This window comes from Tasmannia lanceolata, unplaced genomic scaffold (assembly GCF_043159265.1).
Source record: "Tasmannia lanceolata isolate RefF3 unplaced genomic scaffold, GAP_Taslan_0.1 ptg000015l, whole genome shotgun sequence".
NCBI classification, from domain to species: domain Eukaryota; kingdom Viridiplantae; phylum Streptophyta; class Magnoliopsida; order Canellales; family Winteraceae; genus Tasmannia; species Tasmannia lanceolata.
In genome coordinates, this window is record NW_027518692.1 from 56,269,229 (window position 1) to 56,292,157 (window position 22,929).

The following is a 22,929-nucleotide window of genomic DNA, read 5'->3' on the forward strand; positions in this document are numbered from 1 at the left end:
TTTATTGCCAGAGGATGGGGTGAATTGCGTGCACCCTATCCTCCGTGGCATCTACCATGCCGATGGGACCCACGAAAGCCTAATTCACCTCCCCTAATTTGTTCCTCGGCACACCTCCGATGCCGGCCAAGGTCAGGTTCACCCAGCTTAATCCATCAAAGTTTATCTTTAAGAACCTAGGCGTTGAGGGAGCCCATTCTTACACAACTTTTTGCTTAGACTCCACACTAGGGCACACTCCTTCCCAACCACACCATAAGTCCGAGACAGAAATAAGTTTGAAGTATGTGAGGGTCTTTACCCAAGATATAGCAAAGGCAATCACCTTAACAAAAAGGAAGGCGTGGCTCTCAGCAACACATTTAGAGACTATCATTCACTTCTTTCCATAGCAACCATAAGGTTGTTAAGAATGATTCGTTCCATAATTTTTTCCCTTCTTCTTCCAGGGAACCGCTAACCATCCAAGAAAGAGATCAATGAGCTTGGCTGAGAACACCCAAGCCATGCCAAATCTACTCGAAAGCTTATTCCATATCTCCCTGGCGTATTTGTAATGCAAGAATAAGTGACCCATGGTTTCCCTGGCCTTGATTGAAAGATCGCAGTGATCAATGATAAGAATCTGCCTTTTCTGCAAAAAATCAATAGCCTAAATTCTGTCGAGGAGAGCCGCCCGTTGAAATGTACACACCCTACATGATGCCTGAATTGACCACACCCTAGCTACGTAGGGAGACGCAGGGCTAGCCACAAGGTGCACACCGACTATAAAACTAGTGTGAGAGGAGAGCAGAGACGGTGAGGGAGACTGACATCTACTAGGAAGTGTAAAGAGAGTACGAGATTGGGTGGGAAACAGATAAAACCAAATCTCTGTTTATATTTAATATTTTTTTCAGGTAATCTAGCCCCTTCACATGCTCCTTAATCATTGCCCCGGGAAAGTAGAGAAAAAAAAAATCTATGTTCATATTAGATATTACTTTTTCCATGATAATCCAGCCTTTCACATGCTCTCATGGCTTATCAATCATTTCCCTCTCATAACTTGCTCGCCATCCTTCCTAATCTCTCTCTCTCTCTCTCTCCCACTCTCACACGCTTGCCTCTTTCTAACACTATCTAATCAGAGATCTCATGATATTTTTCTCAGCCGCCAAGCATGGTAGTTTTTTCTCTCTGGTTTACAAGGTGCTTTGATTGGTTTTGGGATACAACGTCATCTAATAACAGTGTTTGGTTGTGTGTTTTGATTCAAACTACGGAAAGGACCACTTACTCTGTCTCTCTCATGTTTGCCCACGTGGTATGATTTTTGTCGCTCACCAAAATGTTTTTAAAAAGGTATTTTTTGCTATTAGAGCCTTGGGTTCCGGCACTCGTCTCTCTCTCCACACCATCCCTATTGGTTAAGTATACCCCATTACCCCCTTATTATGGTTTTTAATGTCACCGTGTACTAAGAACCTACTTAAGTCAATGACCAAACACTACTTACCACAGCTCTATGGGAGTGATTTTTGGGACACAACCTATTTATGATGTGGTCCGACAAATGCATGGTCCCGATCATGCTATGGAGCGGGCGTACAATACTTTTTGAAAAATACTGACTATACCAAACCACACCATATAAAAACCCTGCATTTGAACCATTACATATGTAGAATTTTTGGGCATCCATGTTAAAAAACGTATTATTAGATGTTAGGATTAAGTGATTTTGCATGATTTTTGGGGTATAAAAGATCCAAAACAAGGCCTATGAATTAAACGGTTCAGATCAATTATGTGTGACCCACACTTTACCGTTGTGGGAGCGCGTCAGGTATCGCGTCTCCAGATCATAGGACCCCAAAAGGCCAAAACGGATCCTCCTAATAAATCCCCATTGATTCTAACATATTAACGAAAATACCATCGTTACTCTCACCTTATTCATTGCTCTCCTCTTTCCCGGTTATTTTCAAAAGGGCGAAACCCTAAAAACCCATTTCGATCCAGAAATCAGATCTGCAGGATCTCTCTCTCTCTACAACTTCTTCTCTTCCGAGGAATCAAAATTTGCCATTAGAATCGTTTTATCGCTTCGAGGAGAAGATTGATGGCGGGAAATTTGAAAACCGTTGGGGCATTTGTTCTTACTCCTCACAAAGTCGCCCTCTGTGTTCTTATCAAGTTCTTCGCTCCACTTGAACAATCGGCAGTGCCATTTCCCTTCTTGTCGATCTCTCAGCACAATCGATTCGGCTTGTTTCTCTTTGCCACTACCAAGGTACGACCTCTCTTGTTCACTTCCATTCTCTAGGGTTTTTTTTTTTTTTCTTTTTTTTTTGAATGACTTATAGGTTTTTTTTTTTTGAATGATTTCTAGGGTTTTTTTTGTTCTTTATAATCGGGAATCGATACTCGATTATCTTCGTGAATCTACTGTTTTTTTCGTCGCTAGCATCACATGTATTTATTTAGGGCACTGATATTGGCACTGCTGCGTTTTGATGTTTGCATTAACTTAATTGTGATACGAGTTTTCTTGTCTTTTTTAGATTCTATTACTCATCATTAGAATAAATATGGTGTCAGGATGGTCATCATGGAATTGAAAATTATCCTGATTCCCATAAATATGTTTTTTGTTTTTGTTTTTGGGGTCAGTTCATGTTACCATCGAGTTACATTGTGGTGTGTTCGGACTTCGGAGAACCTTAGAATGCATTATTACTATTCAATGTTTGAAAATGCTGTATGGATTGGAATGGTTAGTGTTGCACTGATGAGGTCCAGACTCCAGACTAGTGCAAATTTTAGGTTGCTTATGTTGTCTTTAGTCTCAATAATAACCCAAAATTGTCATTTATTCAATTGGATTCTTTCTTGTATCTTGTATTTTTGCTGCATTATTTCAGCTTTTCCAATGACATGTCCCTCATTTTTTTTCTAATTTGGTTGTCACCTTTTGCTTTAGTCCTGTGATGATTTTTTGGAGCCTATGCTGTATGAACTTACAAGTCAACTAAAGGCAGTTGATGGCTTGGTGAATGATTGGCTGGGTCAGAATTTATGTAGGCGGCTTAGTGCTCTATCTTCTCCTGATGATTTGTTCAACTTCTTCCGTGACCTGCAATGTGAGCTATTCCATCACCTCCTTTATTTCAACTAATGTAATTCATTCCCTATCTATTTAGCGTAATTTAGAACTTAAATAATCAAATACAGTTTTGATCAGGTGTGCTTGTAGACCCCGAAATGGGAAATATGGGATATGACCAGATCTTATTGGACCCGCGTAGCCACTTGGGAATGTTTCTACGCCGTTGCATATTGGCCTTTAATATATTATCATTTGAGGTATTCCTACTTTTTTTTTTTTTTTTGGAATTTGGCAGCTTTAGTGCTTCTTGACTCTTGTTTCTATCATTAACTTATAGCTGTTTTCTAGCATTCTAAACTAGTATTTATATTAGCAGCTGAGCTGCAGCTCAATTGGAAGGTACTCTATGACTCATCCTTGAGGTATTGGATGTGATTTTAGCTAGACTTCAAAAGAAATAGTGCATTTTTATACTAGAAATGACTTAAAGGTTTCACAAGGAAAACTTGTGGTTGTTATTGGTTGCCATATGCTATGTTTTGAGTGGTTGCAAGTTAGAACTCTTGGGTAATTGTCTCTTTTTGTCACTGCTTTGGCATGAGGGTAGTTTAGTAAATATAGCATATTTTCTAGACTTGATTGATTTTTGTATCTTAAAGGCAATTGAGAGTTTATTTTATAGACTTGGCATGAGGGTATTTTATTTTTGGTGGTGTTTGTGTTAATAGGAAAGCAGAGAAGTGAAACGGCAGAGAGAGGGGGGGGGGGGGGGGGGGGCGCATCTACCACATACTTTGTCATGTGTTCTGAGCAAAACTCTTGCCCAAAATTGTGGATATCTTCATTTGCAGTGCCACTGTGAGAACAACCTTTCCATCGTACTAGGTTCTCTAGCTAATGGATCTCGTTGTAGGTTTGTTTGTTGTCTGCCCCCTATCTTCAATTCCCGGCCTCATTTGTTTATTTTTTCAATGTCGATAGTACCTAGATCCTGTACTCTCCCTTCATCAGTATGTTTAAAAAGTCAGGACGGGCATGTAACTCACAGTCACAGTGCCCGGTACAAATGCACATTAACTTGACTTGGTTAATGACATCGCCAAGTCGAACAAATTTTCCATTGACTTGGCTTGAGGTTTTGAGCCTTTTCATGTCTAGGTAAGGTCAAAACCTGTCTGAATTGGCTGTGTCAGTAACTAAACAAGCATTTTTTCAGCATCCCTCTATTCATTGATTCCTAGATTCTCATGTTTTCTTCCCTTTTGATCTAAATGATTAACTTTTTTCTTTTCCTTATCCAATTGGTAAAATAAAGGCGTACTAAATAAATGAACAAAATTACAGAAAAACCCATCAGGGCAAAGACCAAAAGTCTGAATAGCCACCATATGATGCCCAAACCATAGAAGCACGAAGCGGGTGCGGGGGCAGTGGTGGGGAAGCATGGGGTCTAGAAGAGTCTAAGGTTGGGAGCGCCATGGGAGCATTTATGTAATATTTTCTTGACATGTTTTTTAAATTGAAGTACATCAAAAATAATAATTTCTAACCATCTCATATATATCTTTCAAAATTTAAGTGCATCAAAAGTAGTAATTTCTAACCATCTTCATTTTCGTGTCCTCTTTCCTTGTGCCTTATGAAGTCGCCTTTGTACTTGCTCCAATGAAGTACTTTGAGGAGTTGGACACAAGGAAGTTAGTGATGGTGGGACTGATGGATTAATAGGAGCAGGTTGGGAGCGCCATGGGAGTAGGTTTCCTTTCTAAGGAGCGCCGAGTCGCGGTTCTAGCATGGGAGCAGCACTCATGAGAAAGATTCCTGCTTATAAGGCAATTGAATAGAGCGCGCTCAAGTACACGAGCGAGGGAGCGATCTCCATGAGGGATGAACCACAATCCAGAGGGAAATGAAAGAGCGGCCGATCCACCAACGGGTGATACGCGAGCGAGACTGTCAGTGAACCAACCAAGTCAATCCCTTTCCGCTTTGCACTCTGGTTCTTGATTTATTTTTAGCCCTTTCCAGCCACGCGTGATAGCACTCCTTACCCTGTTCAAATTCCTCACCGGGGAGCCAGCAGGTTGGGAGCGCCATGGGAGCGGGTTTCCTTTCTAAGGAGCGCCGAGTCGCGGTTCTAGCATGTGAGCGGCACTCATGAGGAAGATTCCTGCTTAAAAGGCTAAACACCATATCACTGCTTAATGTTATGAAAAAACCCAGATTACTACATATAATTCCATGATTTGATACACGGTCATGCATTGGATTTCCTTCCATGGGAATGTGAGAAATCAGACAAAGCTCAAAAAATAGTCAGGATTAGTAATTAGAGGTAGAATTATTATATCGTGTCCTTCCACTAATCAAATGGATTGTAGAAAGGTACAATAAAATAATTTGAAATGACTAAGATTTCCATATCCTATCGTTCCACCGTATTCACAAAATTGTCGGGTAGTATTAAACATGTACACACTCTAACACTAACTTCAAACTGCCGTTTGGATTCAGCAAGTGTCAATTAGTTTACCATGCATTGCATGGCATCTAGTAGTTGATATTTTGGTTAAATGTCCGGTATCTAAATTGTTGTAGAAATCTTATAAAAAGATAATTCTTTTTTGCGTATTAATGTGAGAACTTCATTTCCCTTCGTATTTGGTGATTATACTTTTCTTTGAATCTTCTGTTTTCTTGATATTGGTAAATGCAGGGTGTATGCCACCTTTTGACCAATATAAGGACATATTCCAAAGCAGATGAACCTCCTTATGAGTTGCTTGATGAAGATGATCTTAATAATGCATCAGAATTATTGGAGGATGAAGACTTGGATCTTAAAAATTATCTGTTTGACAAGAACGAACATGAGTTTGAAGCTGGAACAAGTGTCAGTGAAAGTTCTAGTTTTCATATTCATACACCTAGGTCACTTTCCAGAATAGTTGAAGGTACAATCATTTAACTATAACCCTGCTGTGTGCATGCTTTGTAGGGTTGTTGAATCTTTTAGCATGGTTGATGGTACATACCTCTGAAAATGTTGGCAAAGACGAGAGAAAGTCTAATGGATTCTTAATATTAAAGGCTTATATTTTTCCTTTTACATGATCTGTATGCTCAGCAGTTGGCAACTGGGTGAACATATATGCATACATCTAATGCAATAGCTTGTTTTTTTTTCTTTCATATTATTTGTCTGGTCAGCAGTTCAAAGTTTGAAGTATATGCATACTTATGTGGTATAGAAAGTTGGGTGAAAATATATGCGAATATCCAATGAAATAATGAGGTTATGCTATTTAGATTTGATATGGAGTGACATTTATCCACAACTTAGCTGTCAATTACTTTCCATTCTAGTCGGAATTCCCAAAAAATCCATTATGGAATGGATTCCAGAATACAAACCCAGTCAAAACAAAACTTTCCTGTCGTGTGTTCCGACCGTAATTGACAAAAAATGCAGGGAAAAAACCTGTCTTTTTTGTTTGAATGGTAAAGATACTCATTAACGAAACAGGGAAAAAGCCAGTTAGTGTTTTTTTTTCTTTCTGATTTTCCTATTTTGCCAATCAAATGTGATTTTTTAATATTCGTTGAGGGGATTTTAATGTAATTTATCCTTCCCAATCAAATGAGAGGGTCAAAACCATTTATTTTTCATACATTTTATTTTTTCAAACTTTTCAAAAACCCCAATCAGAGATTAGATTCATGCAAGCTCTTTTACATCCGTCTTTCCATTACCCTTAAAAAAAAAACAAACATCCATCTTTCCATTGCATGCTACACCTATGGGCAGCCTATTTCCCCCCACCAAAGTGGTGATTCGAAGGAGGTACCCAATTTTCGGATTTTTTTTTACCATATTATGACTGTGTGATTGTGTTCCGAACTAAATTGTGATCTTAATTAGGTTTGTCAAAGACAATTCCATTGCTAAATTGGTTAAATTTGGTTTACCTAATGGGTTCTTTTTTATATATATATAAGAGCAAATGGTTTGTGTGCAGCTGCACAGATAAGCTATCTGTGCATGGCTGCACAAACCATGGGGGGGCCACATTTTTGGGGGGATCCAAAGCATTCATTTGGAAGGCTCTTCCATGGATAGGGTGTGTACCAAAAATCAGCCCTTCAGGATCATCCTAACCCTGCCATTTGTGGAGGGAAAAAATGGGCAGAAACAGTGTCTGTCCATTTCCCCCTCCAACTTTGATTGGGTTAGGATGATCCTATAGGGCTGATTTTTGGTACACACCCTATCCATGGAAGGGCCTTCCAAATGAATGCTTTGGATCCCCCAAAAAATGTGGCCCCCACTATGGTCTGTGCAGCCATGCACAAATAGACAAACCATTTCCTCTCTCTCTCTCTCTCTCTCTCTCTATATATATATATATATATATATATATATATTAGTTTTTCTCTTTTTGAACTTTTCGAGATTTGTAGCATCATTTTTTTTTGGAAAGGAACACTGAAACAACTTGAACATCAGATTTTTCCAATCTAGGAGAAAAACAGAACGGTCACTGGAATGGAATCAACAACTAAGATCTACTATAAAAACTTGAATGTGTCCTATGTTTTTTGGAATGTGAGGTCCCGAATGGAACAAAGTAAACATGAAAGCAAAATTAAATCCTAATTAGAGAATTTTGTTAGTACTTGATGGAGAATATTTTTCTTCACTAAAATGAGATAATGATTATATTGATTATTGACATGAAGAAACAAACACGGGTTCTACAATGGGACGCACAGTGTTGTGTCAAAAGTGGATTACATTCTACTCCACAATATGCAATTTAGAATTTGTTTGCATTGGTATGTGAAGCTTCCCATTGAGAATGATTGAGGGATACGATGAGCTTCCTGGATTTTGGATATAAATGTTGAGGAGGCATATGTTGTCGCTTAACAATAAAACCATTTGATGATGTGTAATGAGTAAACATTGATCCGTATGGTCAATTGAGGTACATAGGTGATGTGCTTAATGCCAGTTCATATGTATCACACGATCGTCTTCATGAACTTATATTGGTACTAGTTCACATAAGAAATCAACCAGGTTCTGGTTCAATTTGAGTTGGACCAACCAATTCTTGAGTTGGCTTGCTGAATTTTCAATTGATGCATAAAACACACCATAAAGCCTTTAATAAGACAAGAAAGCACTACATTCGTGTATACTTACCCAAGGTTTCAGTGAGTTACAATCGTGACGGAAATGGAAAAATATCATTTTTAAATAAAAGTTTACTGGAAATCCTGTAAAATTGTGGAAAAATATGCAAATGATGGATATTTACGATTAAACTTCATGAAGTGCTAGAATAAGCCCAAATATACATTAAAAAAAATCATCACGTTAGCAAAAGGACCACCCACAATGGTACAATAACATTGAACACCTAGGGTCCGTTTGGATGCATGCAGAGTAGGGGGATAAGTAGAATGCAGTGAGGAGATAGGAATTGGAAAACTCCGGAACTTCTCTAGGTTTTTGCTGTTTGGTTACGGGAGAAACCGAAGAATAGAATAAAAAATAGGGAAAACATAAACAGTAAAAGACAATCGTATACTGCCCCCCTAAAAAGAAAATGTAAAATGCATCTTACATCCTTCCTTGCCTTTTTTTTTCCAGTTTCTTCTCCTTCAATAAACATGGATGACGTAGCTTTTCCGACAAAGGGGGTTGAGGCTGCCGGAATCAGAACTGTATTACACGAATGGTATGAGTAGGAGCTTTTTCCGACCAATATGGCTGTACGAGTATCTCTAGTTTAGTTATGAAACTTCCTTCGTAGGAGCTTTTTCTGATGAAAACATGGCTGCCTACAAGATAGGGAGCTGAGGAGTTATTCCGCTACTGCGTTTTTTAGCGAGAAAGTTGGCGTATTATTGAAGAAATATTTCCATTTTGAGTCTACGCTTTCAGGCGAGTGTTTTTTTTTTCCAGAGAGAAAATGGATGACCAAGGTTTTTCCACCGCTTGATTTTTCCGGCAGTTGGCAGAGAGGGAGAGAGAGGGAGGGAGGGAGGGAGGTTTGTCCAAGTTAGTGGAGCTTTTTAGGGATCCAACTGGACTGCCACCTCAGCTGACAGTGATCCGATTTCCCCCGGAGTTGTTTGGGGCTATGGGTTGTTTTTTCGCAACCAAACGGTGCATGGAGCTGACGTGGCATTCCCCAAAACCTAGGAAAATCCCTAACAAAACTCGGATATTGGCATCCAAACACAGCCCTAATGACATGCGTTGTTGTGCATTTATGTACATACCATATTTCATGTGTAATTCATACGACCATTTTTACACGCCGAAACTGAAATCGAGGATACCGAAACGTTACTTTTTTCAGCTGAAATTTCAAAATTTTGGTCAAAATTTCGTTTTTTTCTGAAATTTCGTCCGAAATTTAAGGATTTCTACCCAAAAATCTCGATTTTTAATTATTTATTATTATCCCGAAATTTGGTATGAAATAAAATAATACTTTTAATTGTTTCGTTAGACTTCGTCCGAAATTTCAAAATTTCCGCCAAAATTTTGATTTCGGTGAGGATCGAAACGCATTCTGAAATTAAAATTTGAAACCATGGTTAGCATATGTGTTTTGGTTTCAGTATGCATTTTGGTGGGGATGAAACAGGAACATTTTGGTCATTTCGTGTCAATTTCAGTGGAAATTGAAAACCATGTACTTACCAACTATTTTTTTTTTTGAAAACCATGTACTTACCAACTATCAACTCAACTCAACAAAGCCTTTGTCCCAAACTAGTTTTGGTCTTTTGGTGTCAATTTTCTTAGAAATTCAAAATCAGGTGTGTACAACATATGCAATTTACTTTTTCAGCCTTTACCACTATATTTTAGCTTTTCCTCCTTTATTGTTGGTAAGTACATTACAGCAAATAAAGGAGGAAAAGCAAATGTTATGTAACACATACTGGTGTAGTATATCCTTAGTATGCTCAAAATTTTGGTTTGCATCATGGTTTTAAATTGTCAATCCTGAAACCGAAATCGGGGAACTACATTTCAGCAAATGTACTTCCCCGATTGTTGGTAAGTACATTATAGCAAATGTACTTACCAACAATAATAAGGGAGGAAAAGCTAAAATGTAGTGGTGAAGGCTGAAAAAGTAAATTGCATATGTTGTGCACCTGGTTTTGAATTTCTATGAAAATTGACACTAAAAGACCAAAATATTTTTGTTTTCATCCCCACCGAAATGTATACTGAAATCTATGGTGAAACTATTGAAAATTGTAGAAAAATATGTATTTTATTTACGGAAATGATTTCAACACAAACATGTTTTGATACATGATGCTCATGTTTCTTGTCTTTTATTATTTAAAGAGCTGTAAAAGGGTTTTTACAGTTCCCAAAAAGCACTTACGTGACAATTAAATGCTAAGACAGGATACATGAGTGCATGTATCAAAACATAGTTGTGCTGAAATCATTTCCCTTTATTTAAACAAAAACTTTATATTGTCTCACTATATTTGCTACAAAAAAGGGGGCAGCCCAGTGCACGAGGCTCCTGCCATTGCGGGGTCTGGGGAGGGCTAGATGTATGCAGCCTTCCCCAGTGCAAGAGGCTCTCACTATTATCTATCTTTGCTACAATTCTTTTACAATATTAATTTTTTAAAGAAGAAAAATATCTTTCTTTTCTATTTAATGTAATTGATAAATTGCATGTGAGATATTGTGTATGTACTTTATATAAATATTCTTTTGAGTTACATGTGAAATGTGGTATGTACTAAATAAACTGACATGTGTAACAATGCATGTCACTTGCTGTTGGATGTTTTTAAACCTTTATGGGTGGTTTTTTTCCTTAAGTGATGGTGTTTGAGTGTATATTTGTGCTTAGGGAAATGATAAATGCGCCCTTTTCATCACTTCGGACACCCAACCGCAGTGTACGTGGCAATCAAATTGTTTGAATCCTTCTGACGTGAAGTACAACAGTCCCTCTGCAGTCATCGATACACTGCTGCCATGGTTTTAAATTTCTGCCGAAACGTTTCGTTTCGGCCGAAATATTTCGTTTCGGCCGAAATATTTCGGTTTCGGTGGAAACCGAAACGAAATTCACTGTGAGTTGGAAAAGTACCAAACTTCGCCGAAACGTTTCGTTTCGGTAAAATTTCGGTGAAATTTCGGAAATTTCGGAAATTTTGGTGAAATTTCGGTGAAACGTTTTGGAAATTTCGGTGAAGTACAAAATTTCGGTGAAATTTCGGAAATTTCGGTGAAACGTTTCGGAAATTTCGGTGAAATTTTTACAAGATTTTGTCCGAAATTTCGTACCGAAACCGAAACGTTTCGGTTTCGGTGATGACCGAAACCGAAACCGAAACCGAGATTTAAAACCTTGACTGCTGCTGGGTGTCCCAAGTGATGAAAAGGGGCGCATTTATCATTTCCCTGTGCTTATCCTAGTACTTCCTGAAGTTCATCCTAAATGACTGTCATTTTCGTGTTTCCAAATATTTTCATGATTTTATTGGATTTCCACTCAAATTTTCATTCAAAACCAACATGTTTCCATTTCCATCACGAGGCTGAAGAACCTTTAGTCAATAAGACCTTTCAGTCAGAAACTAATTAACGGCTAAACTTGTTTGCTCCTCACTCCTTTGGTACTTCAGCACGGCCAACATTTTGATAGTGACTTCTTGGCATAAGACTCAAAGGTGGCATAGGGGCCCTCTAAGTAAAGGCTACGAAAGGCTACCTTCATCTAGGAAGGAGATGCATACCGAAATAGAAACCGGAAATTTTAGTTGTACATATAGATGTGCTCATTCTATGTCCCACGTGTGTATTTGAAAGAAAATGATAACAAAAAGTGGTGTATGAGCATGAAACTGAGACTTTAAAGCTCAAGAATCCCCTGCCTTGTTTGATTCACATGCCGATCTATTGAAATTTGTGTGCATTGCTGTCTTCATCTCCCAATGCCGATCCAAAGCACCTGAGAGTGCAATCTTTCCCTCAGTCAAAATAGTTGAAAGAAGGAAATGGAAAATGAAAAGAAAACAATCCATTTCTTTTTCCCAGAGAACCTGAAGTCGCACCTGAGTAAATTGCAACTTGGGCGACGTAATCCTGAACTTGAACTAATCATCTGTGCCCTTGTGATTTTAGAAGATATGGAGTCTTATGGGTAATTCTACGTAGATGCTGTTATTTTGTGCCATTTTGGATGAGTCGATTTGATATATGTGATTTTTAGTCCTGTGGTAACGCAAATGTAAAAGCTTCTTTCACCTTCTTCATAAAAATTTGAGTCGAGTAGATTCTTTCACCTTCTTCATAAATTTTTTCTAAAGGATTCATTAGCCGACCCCAACTAGTTTGGGACAAATGCTTAGTTGAGTTGAGTTGAGTTGGGTAAGGCAAATGTAAAAGCTTGAGAAAATTTCAATAACATGAAAGAAATGACAATACATCCTTTTTCCCCACTCGAAATTGTCTCCGTGCCTTCATGCTACGCAAAGCACTGTCTTATGGATGTGATGTGTTTTTGGATGCGATGGGTTAATGTTTTGATAATAAATTTCAGGTCTTGGAAACCAATAAATTTGGTGTGTGGAGTGTTCTGCTTGTGAAAATGAGCTGGTCCTTAGAGAAATACTTCCACAGCTGTGGCAGACAGGCATACATAAAAGTCGAAGTTTAATCGTGTTGAAGTTGTCCTCCAACAGCTAAGGTGACTTTGCCATATCATGCTGTTTGGTTATGGTTTACTTGGGCTTGAGACAATCTGTTTTTGCCTATGATTTGTGGACATGGACACAAAGTGTCAGACATGGCAGACCCCCAAATTTTAGAAACAGGGACACGGCTAAAATACCATGGTTATCATTATTTCTGGATACGGACTCGTGTGTCGAGTTTCGACATGGATACAAGGTATCTGACATGGCAACGGCTAAAAATCTAGAAATGGTGACACGCTCATACATGTACTTACGTACGTACATATAAAATCATGGATTACTATCATAATTGCAACAATATAAATATGATACTTATTTAACAAACTGATAATTCTTAGGCTTAATCACTAAAAGAAGAGTCAATTTTCATTAATAAAAGACAATGTCATACTTGACATGGTACAAAAACGTGCTGACACACCCATATTAAGTTTGACACTGTACATTTAAAACTGTCGAAACGTGTGGACACACAGCAATAAATTCGTTGGCTAAATCATAGGTTTTTGCTGATTTATTCCTCTCTGGCTCAGCCAGCTGACCCACATAAATATCTTTTTTCTGAATTTCTAAATTCTTATATTTATCAGATAAGTGGTGATCTCTAGGTGCACCCGTTAGGCATGCATATCTTGATTGTTTATGCAATCTTTGATTGGAATATGGCAACCTTAATGTGCTGATTTAATCAACTCCATTGATGTGTGCCTCTACTGGATCACCTGTGGCAATCGGCAACACGTTCTCTTTCGGCTTCAAGTGACAGGCTTGGAACCTGGGTGTGTATTTCAATTATTCTAATTCTGAGTGGACACCTTATTCATGTGTAGATATAAGCAAAAGGGGTTGAGTTTGGATCTTCTATTAATCTACTGTTCACCATTAAGGTTCATTTCAATGGGCACATTTTCCGTTGTGATAGATGTTTCATGGGTCATTGAAAGCTTAATTGTGGGGTGTGAGGTGGTGGTTGGGGGGGGGGGGGGGGGGACTCTTCATCATGAATCATTTCATTGTGTCAGGTGTTTCATCTTTTATGGGTCTATGATAATTTATCAGTCTCATCTGCTCGAAACATTCTCATAATTGCTATTGTTGTGCAATTTGTGTAGTTTCTCTATTGATTGCTTTTCTTATTTTAGATGAACTTTTTTGAATCATTGGGTTATTATTGTTGTTGTAATGGAGGTTGGTGTGAACCTACAGATATCCAGGTGTCTGTTGACTCCAAGTTCAAACATCGTGATGTTGGTTCACGGCATGGTGAGTTTTTATGCCCTCCAAATGATGTGCAGAATAGTGAAGGGCTGTTCTTACGTACAAACTGGCAAGTACAAGGGTACCTAAGGGAGCAAGCTGATTTAATTGAGCAGTAAGTGATTTTCTCCATACCTGAACCTTTTTTCATTCCGAAAAATAAAATAAAAAATCGAGTCGTAAGAGACTTGATCTCTAGTTTATTATTTTAAAATGTACTGGACACTTTGTGATGGAGATCGACATCCTTCCCAGCCTACATCACTTTGATTAAGGCATTTTCTTTCTGCTAGGCATGGAAGCTCGTTTCCTTTGAACGCATTTGAAGCTATCCTAGTACAGCTTCAGAAGCTAGCTCCAGAGCTGCATCGTGTAAGTTGCAAACTTGGATATTTGGGGAAGTTATTTTATTGCTGCTTTTGTAAATAGCTAAGTCACAAATATCGTTCTTGGGAATTTCTCCGCAAGGGAAAATCTCAGGATATGTTAATTTTTTTTATTTCTTTCGGGTTTATATCAGGAAAAAATGATAAAAATACAATTACGTAAAAAAAATATAAATATATAAAATTTAAGAAAAATATAAAATAAAAATATTGTAAAAATATCAGGATAATATTGGGATATTATCCCGATATTTTATGATAAAAATGAAAATTTCGCTATATTTTTAGAATCATGGGATTATTTCGGGTTTTTTTCATTTTATCAAAATATTGCGATATTTTGAACATATCTGAGATATTGTAACATAGGTAAATAGTACCTAAGGATTGTAGTTGGTGTTACGTCAAAGGTAATAACCTTTTTTCTTTCGTTCTATGTTCATCATTTGATTTCTATGCAGATCCACTACTTGCGATACCTAAATAGTCTTCACCATGACGATTATCTGGCTGCTTTGGAAAATCTTCATTGCTATTTCGATTACAGGTAAATATGTAGCTCTTTGTTTTTTGTTCTATGTGCTTCATGGATGGTACGGAGCAATGTTTGATTATTTGGTTTAATATATGTATGCACTCTTGATCTTTGCCACGACCTTGCAATACCAATTTAGAGAATTTTAATAAACCATGTTTGTACCCCGACCTCCCTGTGCAGACACGTCTATCTCCTCTAGTTTTTTCGTCTTCTTTGTCTAAGTCTTTAGGGTTTCACAACTCCATCTAGACCCTGAAATTAATGAAGATGAAAGCTTTTGAACTCTTTAATATCTCAGAAAACTAACAGCAATGGAAGTTTTTCTAGATATAAACATATCCACATGTATACTGGTTTAAAACTTACAAAACCTAATAAGAAAAGTGTAAGATGACTATCTCTTATATTACCTCTCCCTGGTCTTCAGATCAAAATGTACATATGGGTGGGCGTATCAGCTGGAACCAAAACTGTTTACGCCTTGGCCAATACGCCTACGTTCTTTTAATTTTTTGTCTCAAGGTCCTAAACGAGCATCCATATAATTTTTGGCCACAAATTCTATTTTTAGTGAGTGGTAAGGTTTGTTTAACAAATCTATGTTTTGATTATTTTAACGTGATTTATAATATTTTCAGTGTGCTGTTGAGCTTTACAGGCCTATCCTGTCTGCTTATCTATCACTTTTCTTTGTGTACTGCTTGAAGTAATAGTATCGAAAACAAGTGAACCACTAAAGACGAGTAATATAAGTATGTCATACCCTAAAACACTTCCATAAGTGAGATGCAAGTGTTACAACTTACAACACAATGTACACTTACACTAACGAATTGCAGTACTATAGTCAAATTATGATATTATGTTATATTATTAGAGACTAGTATTAAAAGATGGATATTCAAAATTTCAAATGGTACACTAATAACATTCTATTCTATTGTATAATTATTTTCCTAAATACAAGAAATATGCATGTTGGGATTGAAAACCGTTCGCAAAGAAAAAGAAAAATACACATTAATGACACATTGGACATTAATATAGCAAGGAAACAGCAAATTAAAAGATGAAGAACCAGTAAAAAAAGGGCAGCCTAGTGCACGAGGCTCCCGCCATTGCGGGGTCTGGGGAGGGCTAGATGTACGCAGCCTTACTGTTTTTTTGTCTCTAAATGTTCATCAACAGGATATTTTTAATGTTACTTCAAATCTATCAAGCTTACCTGCTTGGGGATTTTCTAGATCAGCGAATTAGCCTTTTGCAACAATTGATTCACGTGAAATGACTGATTCTGATTTAATAGTTTTGCACTAAAAGTGCAGGGATGGAAGGAATTGACTCTGGTTCATCAAATACACCTTCTGGTGTTTCTCTCGGAAGGTATCAAGCAGCTTTATTATGCTTGGGCAACATGCATTGTCATTTTGGCCATTCCAAGCAAGCTTTGGAGGTAAATATGCCGGGGGAAATTCTCAAATACCCATTGGTCCTATTTTTACTTTGGTGGTCTTTATTCGTTTCATTATTGTTTTACCTCGAGTGCTCATTTTCCTTGGTATTTTACAGGCCCTAACCGAAGCCGTTTGGATATGTCAACAGGTAATCCTACTTTGGTTCATTTTGTTGTTTCTTTAAATTTTTGACACGTCTGTATGCATTTTCTTCTTGCTTATAAGCTTTAATCATATGCTATACTCTTTCATATCCAACATTTGCCATCTCTATTGGCCCATAATGCGATATTTTTCATATATTTTGAAAACCCCATGATATTTTCATTGTATTATAAAATAGACTTGATATGTTTAGAAGGCAAATTTTTTGAAGATTTATTGATTATTATATGGAATTACCCAATATTTTCATACCTTTTCCATTTTATTTTATTATCTATTCTTTTCCAAAAATTATCTCAAATTATTTTTACTGAATTTTTAATTTAGTTTATTTTTATGAAATTTCTTGATAACTTTCAATTAAATTCATAAAACACCAGAAAGCTTGAAACCCTTAATGTAAGATACTTAAGTTTTCATTCATTTATTGAAATGTGAGGAACACTAAACTGAAGGGTGCCCCATTGCATTTTATTGTTTTTGGCGAATGGGGTAGCGGATAAACTTGTCAGGGAAGGCGTGCACCTGAAAGCTTTTGAGCAGTTTGACCTTTTACCTTCTTGATGCTCTACCCTTGGATGTTGTATTTCTTTATGCTTTCGTTCGCTTTTGCTATTGTTGTTGTACTTGACCATCTCAGTCTTTTCTTTTAATTTAATTTTAGCCATTCAAAAAAATAAATAAATACATATTGATATGGTATACCACCACTGTTACACTGATCTAGTATACCACAATTTCACTTACGGTTTTTGTTTATGCATTTCGGTCATTGAAATGGGGATGGAAACAAAAATATTTCGGTCATTTCGTGTCGGTTTTGATGGAAATTGAAAACCATAGTTTCAAGCGAACATAGTGGTAGTCAATGGTCGGTTATAATGTTAATATTTAAATGTACATTCGTTGTTTAGTTATTTTCTTTATGTTGTTTTGCATTCGCTTTCAAATAGACCATTTGGTGCTTTAGTTAATGAGAACTTTTGTTTTGCTCGACCTCATTTCCTCTCTCCATTCTTCTTCTTTGTTAATGTTTCTTTAAAATTTCTTATGAGTCCATTTATGTTTCCCGTTTTGGATCTCGAAAATCTTTATCCATCAATGTATAGTTCTCATGGTTTATGCATGAATAGTTGAACCTTGTTAATTTAGATGCAAAGTCATTGCCTTGTGAATTTTGGTTTAAAATATTTTCTAGTATTTTATTGTCGAGTGATTTGATATGCAAAACGAAAATACATAACTAAAATTTTATTCTACCATGTGTGTGAGGATTCAATTCAAAATGCAAATTAATAAAGTACGCTCCGAATTTATTGAGATTGAAGAGCCTGCATCTGAAAACACTGATTTAAGTATAAGTTATTCTTGTTATGTGAAATATCTTTTTAAGTTCTTATCCGTTTGATTCTGACGGAAATGGCTTTGGTGTGCAGAATAACGATGATGCTTGTCTTGCATACACCTTGGCTGCTATTTGTGATATCTTGTTTGAAATTGGTATCTCAAGCAGATCAGGTATAATTGGTTCACCAAATTCACCTGGGGCCAGTACTGGTTTAGGTACTTCATTATCCACCCAGCAACAATTACTTGTGCTTATAAAGAGGTCTCTAAAGAGAGCCAATAGTTTGAAGCTAACACGCTTGGTGGCCTTTAATAGTCTTGCACTGGCAAAATTTGATCTTAAGGTAAAGATACATAGTCGTGTACCTTAGGCGATTTTCTTGAATATATTGACAATGTACTATGATAGATTTTATTCTCTTGAGGAAACAGTTTCTCTTGTGATCCATTGTCATACAATTTGTTTGCCAAAAAGGTTTATGCAACACAAACGATAAGTCATTTTTTTGTAACACATCTGATATATTCTTCAACTTGACAAATCATGCAAGTACATATTCACAAAGCTGTTGATAAAAAAATCGTGCTCATGCTACTGGTAGAAATATCTAATATCTATGAGACTAAGTCTCATTATCATCATTTAAATCATGGCTAATTTTCTTAAATACTTAATTGGAGTACTTTTGCAACCGGAGGGCTAGATCCATCTAGATTGTCTCATTGTTGTTTGGCCATTTGAACTGAAATCTCATGAGGCTATATATTCTCACACAGTGTTATATTCAAGTATGTTGATGATGGAGAAGGAGAAAAATTGAGAGAGATGAGAAAGATGGAGAAACGAGAGAGCAAATGATCATTACCTCCCACATAATATGATGTGTGTGCGTGTGTATATGATTAGGGTTACACAAGATTATGAAGAGTAAATTACCCTTCAACACTCCTTCAAGCTGGAGTGTGTATGTCATAAATCCCTAGCTTGTTACAAATGTCACTCAACTTGGCCTTTCCCAATTGTTTAGTGAACACTTCAGCCAGTTGATCTCCAGATTGAGTGAACACACCACAGAGCTCTCCCTTTTGGAGCTTCTCACGATTGAAATGACAATCCTCTTCAATATGCTACGTCCTCTCATGAAAGACCGGATTTGAGGTGATATGAATATCTGCTCTATTGTCATAGTAGAATGATGCAGGAGATGGGGAAGGAACACCAATCTCAGACAAAAGTGACCTCAACCAGGTTAACTCTCCATTCGTGTGAGACATAGCTTGGTAATCTGCCTCTACACTAGATCTAGCCACAACATCTTGTTTCTTACTCCTCCACAATTCCAAATTTCCTTCACCAAACGTGTAGTACCCTGTGGTCGACCTCCTATATGTTGGAGATCCTGCCCAAACAGCATCTGTGAATCCTTCCAACTTCATGTGATCATGTTTCTTGAAGTACAAGCCTTTCCTAGGAGCGCTCTTCAAGGACCTAATTATTTGAATAACTGCTCCCCAATGGGAGGTACGTGGAGAACTCATACATTGAGTAACCACTTCCACTTCATAGGAGATAGCGGGACAAGTCACAATCAAGTATATCAGCTTGCCAACTAGTCTCCTATATTTGCTTGGGTCTCAACAACTCTCTTTGATCAGGATAGAGTTTCACATTAGGGTTCATAGGATGCTCATCAGGCTTTGTTCCCTAGGACCCTATCTCTCCTAATATCTAGCACATACGTCCTTTGAGCGAAAGAAAGAGAAAGTGAGAGAAAAGGATAAAAAAGGATGAGAATGTAAGAGCCCTAGGGCGTTGATGCCATGTTGATGATGGAGAACGAGAAAAGTTGAGACTTAGAGATGAGAAAGATGGCGAAAAGTGAGTCGATCCTCACGACCTGTCTCATAATAGGACGTATATATGATTAGGAATAAAGAAGATAATAAACACTAAATTACCTTTCAACGAGGTACAAAGAAATTTCTCCAGTGCATTCATATAAGGTTGCTCATTAAGATCCTTCGATTACTTCTCCATTTGGAAGTTATTTTGGCAGTGTTCAATGAAGTTACTTACACAATTAGTAATTTAAATGACTTGAGATAGAGAACATATGGAATTGGATACAAAGGGAGGCTGGTAGAAAAATAAAGACTGACAAGAAAAGAAAAAGATCTCCATTTTCTAATGCAATATATATGAAACAATTGTAGACTGACACGATGAATCCACCAATCTCTTCTTCCTTTCTTTGGTAACTGTTTGGATGGAAGGAAGGAGGAAGAGATTATTTAGTTATATATGCTTAATTCAAGGTAGTAAACAGAGACCGATATCTTCTTCCTTTCAACCCGACCCAACCCGAGTTTTTAAGCTTACAAAAAATAAATTTGATAAACAATGTCGGGTTTCACTAGGGTCGGGTTGCCCAAACCCTCAACCCAAACCCGACCCGAATTTAACCATGTTGGGAAAACTCAACCTGAACCCGAACCCAACCAGATCAGCCCGACTTTTTTTTGGGTTGAACCCCATGGTTTTGGGTTGAGCTCGACCTGAGTTGCATCCCTAGTCAGCCGCGTAATAAGCCGGTCTTTTATAAAGAAAGTCAGAAAGTCCCCAATTGAACTAGAAAGAAAAAGAATGAATGACCAATGTCCCGGAGTAGAACATATGATTGAATGAAGTGGCTGGTGTGGCGAGAAAAAGAAGTGGTTGGTTCCATGCACCATGCCTGCTGCCTGCTCTTGTCCATCTCTTGCCAAATGAGATTGAGGGTCTGGTCAACGAACTCCTCTTTAACTTAGAGCAATCCCGTGGAACTCCACAGAATTGCTCAAGATTTAGATGAGCGTAGGAGGGAAAGCCCCATATATAGGGCATTCTTAAGAATTAGAGAACGAAATTATTTTCTCTTAGTACAATCCAAGGTGAAGGGGTGTTGCTGGTAGGGCTAGAACAACGCCTAATGCTGAAACTCTGAGAGAAGACTTCATCTTCTCTTCTCTAGCTTTTCAAGAGGGTAGAATTCAAGATCGTAGTAGCTAGATTTACCAAGATTCGTACTGCATGACATGGATTGAAGACAAAATCGGAAAATCAAACCCCTTAATTCACTTTTCGAGTATGGGGATTACTTAAAGGTGTCAGATGCTTCATCTTTGGTCTTGATAATATATCCAAGTAGCCTGGGAGAATTCGTATACAAAAGAAACTAAATGCCTATAGCCACCAAGCTTCGCAGTTATAGAGGAAGAAACCCATGCATGAGAATGCACAATATGGAAGGGAATCAGTCTTTTATTGGTTCTTGGGGTACAGGTGGTTCTACAATGTTTTGACAACTGGCATGTCTCAAACTGGAAATCCTTTACATCATTTGACACCAATGTCCTGGGAAACAACTGAAAAGATCAGACAATGGAACTTGTCCACGTCGGAACGCCTCAATATCACCAAATCTTTATTCATAACATGCCCAGAATTCAAAACCAACCTGAGACAAAGGTACAACTCCGTCGAGAAGAAACACCCTTAATCTCATGACTACCATCAATCTCCCTGGTTTTTAAGTCATGAAAAACACAATATAAAAAAGGGCGGCCCAATGCACGAGGCTCCCGCCATTGCAGGGTCTGTACGTAGCCTTACCCTTGCTTTGCATAGAGGCTGTTTCTGTGACTCGAACCCGTGACCACCAGGTCACAATGGAGCAACCCAAGGTTATCTGGAACGCGGTTTATTCCGGTACGCGGTCCAGGAACGGGTGGGAGGTACGATGGTAGCCCGGCACGCGGTACGATGAGGGTAGGCTAAGTCGGTTTGCTATTTCGGCTTGTTGGTCGATGTGGAATGCAAATTTGGGTCTTTCTGGTACTATACATACATATATATATATATATATATATATATATATATATATAATTTCATTCTATAGCCCATACTACATACATTTAATAAACAAAACCAAAAACCTCGTGTATGCTATTCATATATATTCAAAATGAAAATTCTAGTTCCAATCCAAGCCATAATATATAAAATTTGAAGATCTCCAAATATCACTAGATTAAGTACCAACATATATTGCATTCTCAATTTTAAATAAAAGCAAACAGAAAATAACTACCCGATTCTTAAATAAGAATGTAAAAACATGAACAAATTAATAAACTATTGTGCAACTCTCTTTTCCTAGTCCACTGAAGTGTTCCCTATCTATGCATCTCTCCCCATCCCGCAGGTCGCCCGGGTCACCATTTTTGGCGATCCGGGTCGCAAACGACCCATGTTTCGGGAGATCGCGGGTCGGAGGGTGGGAGGGTGTTCCCGGTAACATTGGAGCAACCTTAGCGTTTCGCCAAGGCTTGCCCTCTATGAAAAACACATTATGAAAGGGAAAAATGTTATGCTAGAGTGCTGTTCTCTAATAAGACTACTCACATATACAGAATTAGAAGAAAATGATCGAATGTTAAGAACGAAGGATAAGGACAACAAATGGATCACCTTATGAATTCTTTCTGATCCCTTATGAATTCTTTCCCCAGAAACATAAGTAAATGACCTATAGGTTATTTTGGCATCACCCTTATTGGGACATGATATGAAGAAATAAAACCATCAGTCTTACTAGGCATATGATCTGAGCACATGACTGCTCCACAATGGTTTTGAAGCTTGGAAAGATCTCTAAGGCTACAAAACACATACGAAAATCATCAATAGCATAAGCCCTGGGATCCATAAACTTGAGGTCAGCTGTGGTCTGTGGATGGGCTTCATGAGAACCCCTATAGGCATTAATAGTATTCTTCTCTTTAAACATGGCAGTATGAGCACCTGGACCTCTCTTCAATAGACTTAGTCCAAGATTCAAGATCAACTAATGACTAGTGTGGGAACAAAGGGAGAAAAAAGTG

General features: G+C 37.7%; 1 protein-coding gene across 3 annotated transcripts in view; it reads left to right on the plus strand.

Annotated features, from left to right (window-relative positions):
• The first annotated feature begins 1,946 nt into the window (after positions 1 to 1,946).
• The window catches only part of LOC143892561 (anaphase-promoting complex subunit), a 36,674-nt gene continuing 15,691 nt past the window's right edge, over positions 1,947 to 22,929 (plus strand). The window contains exons 1-10 of one of the 3 annotated variants that reach the window (XR_013255552.1): positions 1,947 to 2,278; positions 2,969 to 3,128; positions 3,230 to 3,351; positions 5,811 to 6,048; positions 14,066 to 14,231; positions 14,410 to 14,488; positions 14,964 to 15,049; positions 16,361 to 16,493; positions 16,610 to 16,642; positions 18,096 to 18,350. Coding sequence is in view for 2 of the 3 variants with exons in the window: in XM_077397278.1 (XP_077253393.1) it covers positions 2,108 to 2,278; positions 2,969 to 3,128; positions 3,230 to 3,351; positions 5,811 to 6,048; positions 14,066 to 14,231; positions 14,410 to 14,488; positions 14,964 to 15,049; positions 16,361 to 16,493; positions 16,610 to 16,642; positions 18,096 to 18,350 (1,443 nt within the window). In the remaining variant the exon portion in view is untranslated. Of the gene's footprint in view, positions 2,279 to 2,968; positions 3,129 to 3,219; positions 3,352 to 5,810; positions 6,049 to 14,065; positions 14,232 to 14,409; positions 14,489 to 14,963; positions 15,050 to 16,360; positions 16,494 to 16,609; positions 16,643 to 18,095; positions 18,351 to 22,929 lie in introns of those variants that run through there. The other 2 variants (XM_077397278.1, XM_077397279.1) reach the window with 2 other exon arrangements.